At 41.1% G+C, this 5,585-nt stretch overlaps 1 protein-coding gene across 1 annotated transcript; it reads right to left on the bottom strand.

Annotated features, from left to right (window-relative positions):
- Positions 1-1,225: 1,225 nt before the first annotated feature.
- Positions 1,226-4,325, bottom strand: LOC111991727 (subtilisin-like protease SBT1.7). Its single transcript, XM_024023526.2, has one exon. It carries the CDS (start codon positions 3,836-3,838, stop codon positions 1,529-1,531), a length of 2,310 nt encoding a protein of 769 aa, XP_023879294.2. The 5' UTR covers positions 3,839-4,325; the 3' UTR covers positions 1,226-1,528.
- Positions 4,326-5,585: the final 1,260 nt, after the last annotated feature.

Genomic DNA, 5,585 nt, shown 5'->3' with positions numbered 1-5,585 from the left:
TTAGCTAGCTAAGGTTATTTTCTCACAAGCCATGGAGTTTACCTTATGCATCAATCGTCCATGTAGTAACCAGCCAAGGGTGATTAAGCAGATCAGATGGGAGAGGCCAGATATAGGTTGGGTAAAACTTAATACGGATGGGGCAGCTTCAGAACCAACGAACAAAGCAGGTTGTGGAGGTTTGATCAGAGATGACCAAGGAAACTGGTTGGTGGGGTTTTCAAGAAACATTGGACAAGCCAATAGCTTTATGGCTGAGACTTGGGCGCTACGAGATGGCCTGATGCTCTGCCTTTAGTTGAATTTGTAGAATGTTGCTATCGAGTTGGATGCTAGAGCCCTAGTTGATGCCCTCAATAGCTTTGCATATGCCAATACTGTGGTTTCTCCTCTATTTGATGATTGTAGGCAGTTAGTTGCCCGTTTTTCCCGGTGCAGCATCAGACACATTTTCCATGAGGCCAACATGTGCGCTGATAGCCTTTCTAAACTCGGTCTTGTGCAGTCTTTAGATTTTGTGTTGTATCCTAGTCCGCCTGTGGACTTGGCTCCTCTTATTGAGGCTGACAAGTGTGGCTTGTACTCCAACAGGAGGTGCCTTGCACCTTTTTTTATTTTCTAGTTCTTTATTGATATTCCAATTTACCTGCACCTTTTTTTATTTTCTAGTTCTTTATTGATATTCCAATTTACCAAAAAAAAATTAGATGAGGTTAAAGCTCTCCTCGCTAAGGCATGAGCAACCTTAGTTCATTTTCTTTCCGTATATGAGCAACATAATAACACTCAATATGTTTGGTCATTAATTTAATTAGCTTCTTGCAGAATAAATCCAACGGGTGATAGAATCTCTCACAACTTTGATTTCCCAATTTTTCCCACAAACTTGTGTGACAAACTAACAATGTTTGAAAGAATTAAATTATATGACAAATCCTAAGTTACACAGACTACTAGCTACTATCCAACTAGTAGGCAATGAAATCTCACCGATACAATTATATTTACACATCACAATCATTTGTCTTATTTTCGTTTTTTTTATTTCGTTGTAAGTGAAAGAAATTCTCTATAACACGGAATCCAAGCTGTTTTAAGTTAGACAGACTTCTGTTACCCAACTGGTAGCAATGAAATCTCATCGATGCACATCACAAGAATTTGCTTTCTTATCCTTTTTCTTAGTTCATGGTAACTGAAAAGAAATTATCAATAACACTGAAAAGAATCCAAAATATGTTCGATAAATCAAATATATGGAATTTACTAATTTAGTGTTCATCAATTCCTTAGACATTCATACATATAAATTATCATTTAGAACGTACGTACTGTACACCGAGAAAGAAAACATCCCCATTTCATAGGTTGTAATTTTCTCTCTCAGACAACAATATCAAACGCTAAATCGAAACAATAACATTACAATCTTTCGGAAATTTAAAAAAGCAAGCAATAATCATACACCCTTCTTTGAGTGTGTAACAAATTCAACCTCCTCCTCCTCCTATCTCTCTTATACTTCCCATTAAGTCCAGCTAAAAGCTATAGGACTTCCAACTGTGTGTTTCCCATCTGTCCATTCCAAACGAGCAAAGCTATTCGAATTCGATGGCAGCGAACCCGTTGTAGTGAATGTGACAGTGTAAGACTTCTTCTCATTGATTGAACTGAAACTCAACGATTCAGGCTCAACTCGAATCTTAACCAATGGACTCTCTGATGAGATTGAAACCTTGTACGTCCCAGGTGAACCCACATTAGTAACAGTTCGCGTGTACTTAGGCACACTAGACCCGTTACCAACACTACTACCAGTACCAGTCAAAACCACAGAGAAAGAAGGATAATTAAGGTCAGTAACACTGTACGTTTTGCTAGCACCGCACGTGAAATTTCTCCCTGCCATACTGGAAATCTGTGCAGCACTGTATTTTAACGCGCAAGCGAAGTTTAAGTAATCGTCTGCTGTCAAATCGTAGACTAGTCCTGGATCAAGGGCTGCTACGGGGTCCACGTGTCCGGACCCATAATCCAAGGGTGTGGCTGGTTTCCCAGTAGAAACGTCTTGTAATTTTTGGCCACTCTTGTATACAGTGTACGCCGTGGTCATAAGGGCGGAGCGTATCGCCGCTGGGCTCCAATCTTGGTGCTCAGCCTTGACAAGCGCCGCGAGCCCACTCACGTGAGGGCAAGACATAGATGTTCCCGAAATTATATTAAACCCCACGCGTCTGTCATCAATGGATAACCCTGTAGGACCCACATTACCTGACCATCCCGCTAAGATGTTGACACCTGGCGCTATAATGTCTGGCTTCAGTATCTCCGGCGTGATTGAATTTGGACCTCTCGAGCTGAACGCTGCGACCACCGGTGAAGGCTGAATCCCAACCTTAGTGCCTTCGAATAAAATCGCCACCGTTGGATTAGGATCAGTGAACAAGTAACTCTTTATGATATCACCGTTTTTCTCGCCCACCGCCGTGGCTGGTAAGAGATGAGCATCAGCCACCAACTCTTCACCGTTTGCGGCGGTGTTAGCCAAAACCATACCCAATGCACCAGCGTCTTTAGCTACAGATCCTTTCTGAACTCTGGAGTTCACGCCACGATCGCACAACACAATTTTTCCTGCAACTTTTTCTGGAATCAAAGTTCCGATCATGCACAAGTTCCCATTCGTGGCATTGCTTGCATTACCTGCATACACAAATGGCAATAATTTTCCGGGCAGAGAGTTTCCTTGGTAGAGTGAAACGCCGGAGAAGTTTTTGCCGTTGCCGAGGCTAACGTACGCTGGGAAATCACGATCTATTGTGCCTGCACCAACGGTAGTGATCCATGGTGCTTGGTTTGATAAACTGTATGGACTGGGACCCGCATTTCCAGCTGAGCACGAAACGAAAATTCCCTTCTCCATTGCCGAGAAAGCTCCAATTGCGACACTGTCTCTATAATACTCAGACATTCCACCGCCAAGGGACATGGAGATGACATTAACGTTGTCCTCAATGGCTTTTTCCATGGCCGCTAAAATATCGGAGCTAAAACAACCACCGAGCCAGCAGACTTTGTAGGCGGCGACACGGGCGCGCGTGGCCATCCCACGCGCCGTCCCTTTCGCGTAGTCGAAAAGGTTCGCGTCTTGCACTACCGATCCGGCTGCTGTGGTTGATGTGTGCGTGCCATGGCCGTCATCGTCTCGAGGCGATCTAGATTCTTTGCTTGTGTCAATTGGACCTAACGTGCCTTCGTAGCCTTTGGAGAAGTACCTCGCGCCGATTAATTTGCGGTTGCAGTTTGAGGCTGTGAAGTTGGTTCCTGATTCACACGCACCTTTCCAGCTACTGGGTATGGGTCCGAGCCCAGTGTCGTCGAAGCTCTTGCTCTCCGGCCAAACTCCGGTGTCTAAAACTCCGATAATGACATCACTTTCCGAGTTAGACTCAGGGAGTAAATCGGTGTTTTTGTCGAGGCCAAGAAACTGAGGGGTTCGAGTTGTGTGAAGCTCGTATTTCAGTTCAGGCAACACGAACAGGATCCCCGGTTGGCTTTCGAGCAATTGGGCTTGCTTGGCCGTTAATCTTGTGGAGAAGCCGTGGATGACATTCTCGTAGGTGTAAATCATTTCGGCCGAGTCTGATACCGATTTGAGAGACGAGTCGTACCAGTGTAAGTGGTGCTCGAAACTCGCCGGCATTGCGGATTTGGCCATGTGGACTATGTAAGTCCATCTTTGTTGCTCGTTGCTCTTCACCACCGCCGCCGTGGACACGTGGCAGAGACACAGAAGCAAGACATTAATAACCAACATCTTTAACGTTGTTTTCATCATCTTTAGTGACGTGCTTCGCTCCCTGAGATCAAGGGAGAGAGATCCAGGTAATAGATAAAGAAGTTTTTCCCAATGGTGAACAGCTATGATAGATTTGATAGGTGTGAAAACAATTTAGGATTATGCAAGAGAGAGAGAGAGAGAGAGAGAGAGAGAAGGAAGGTGGGTGACTGGGTGTGCTTGTCTGATTCTTTGAATGATTGTTTAAGACAAAATTGGAAAGTGAAAACAGCTTAGCAAAAGAAAGCAAGAGATGAGAGTGGACTCTGGAGGATTAGCTTTCATCACGTGTGTTTCGGCTTTTTGTCCATGTCCCCCATCTGTTTTCTATCTTCGGCTGCCATGTTTTGTTAAGCTTTTGCAGACAAATGGAAACGGACCCGACACTCTCTTATCAGACCAACGAGCTAATTAAGGCTATTTTTTCTAACCTTTTTGTTTTCACTGAATTACAAGGCTGTCATACATTCACCTCACGTATTTACATCTACACCTAGATCTCAACATACCCCCATGGGCCCATGAATCCAAAATGATGAATTGTTTTTTTTAATGGAAGATAGAGAAAATGGAGAAATTATTAGATACTCTGTCTCAAATTTTTTTTTTTTTTTTTTTTTTTTCTGGAGACTCAGCCTGTTGTATAAGTGTTTAGATGCATGTAGGGTATAGCTACACGTAAGAATACAAAATACCACCTCCTTTCACATGTGGCCTTTGTGTGGGGCTCCGTGGACGTCAGAGAATAATTGAAAACAGATATATAGTTTTTGTTTTTTCTCAAATTTTTAGTAGTAATGATTGGTAATTACCACCTCCTTTCACAAATTTTTTTTTTTTTAATTTATAAAACATAGAATCATTTTTCTTGCCTGAATGCCCGGTATACTGTATACACACGGCAAGAAATAGCCAATCGGTGATTTATTAGGTATAAAAAAAATTGGTAGCTTTTTTACCAAAAAAAAAAGAAGAAAAAAAAATTTTATCTGAAAAAAAAGAAGAAGAAAATTTGTAGCTTGTAATGTCTGAAAGTATATACTGGTGTGAGTATAAAAGTTGCACTTTAGCTTTTACTTTTTCTTGCAGTCATGAATGTGGTAACTTTATTGTTTATCTACCACAGTAACCACACCGATGCCTTTTTGTCTAATAACTTTGAATTTTTGGCTACCCGACACGAAGTCATGACATCAGGAACAGTTGAATGGTGCAAAGATTGATGAGCGATTGAGCGTTATCGAAATTTATGAGTTTAATTATAGTTCACGGGTGTCTGTCCCTAGTGATTAAAATTCTAAAATATCGGTAGGTGGGAGAGATGTGGAGGTTCTACCCGCCACCTAACCTACCTGTCTTTATTAATTCCTCCCAAAATAGGGGATTAATTCTTTGTTTTATTTTTTATGTTTCACTTTATATTTTATCAATAATATCTGCTATATATTCATTTAATTAATTAAATATTACTATTAATTAATAATTATAATATTAATAAGTTAATAATAATAATATTTAATTAATTAGAGGAATATATGATAAATATTTATTAATATAATATAGAATAAAGTAGAAAAAGTGCACAAGAGGGTTTGTACTCCAAAATAGTGGCTGAAATGGTTGAAAAGTTCAGGTTTATTCATCAGTGGCTGAGTTCCAATGTTAAACCACACAGAGTTCAAAAATTATGTTGCGGTGGGCCAGAGAATCACGTGCTTTCTTTAAACAGAGAGACTGGATTTAGCTC

This window comes from Quercus suber, unplaced genomic scaffold (genome assembly GCF_002906115.3).
Source record: "Quercus suber isolate HL8 unplaced genomic scaffold, Cork oak 2.0 scaffold_410, whole genome shotgun sequence".
NCBI lineage: Eukaryota > Viridiplantae > Streptophyta > Magnoliopsida > Fagales > Fagaceae > Quercus > Quercus suber.
The sequence above is the reverse complement of the archived record's forward strand: the minus strand, read 5'-3'. Positions and strand labels throughout refer to the sequence as shown.

Bases quoted from the DNA above. Each gene is read 5' to 3' on its own strand.
- LOC111991727 (XM_024023526.2), bottom strand. From the start codon at position 3,838: ATGATGAAAACAACGTTAAAGATGTTGGTTATTAATGTCTTGCTTCTG.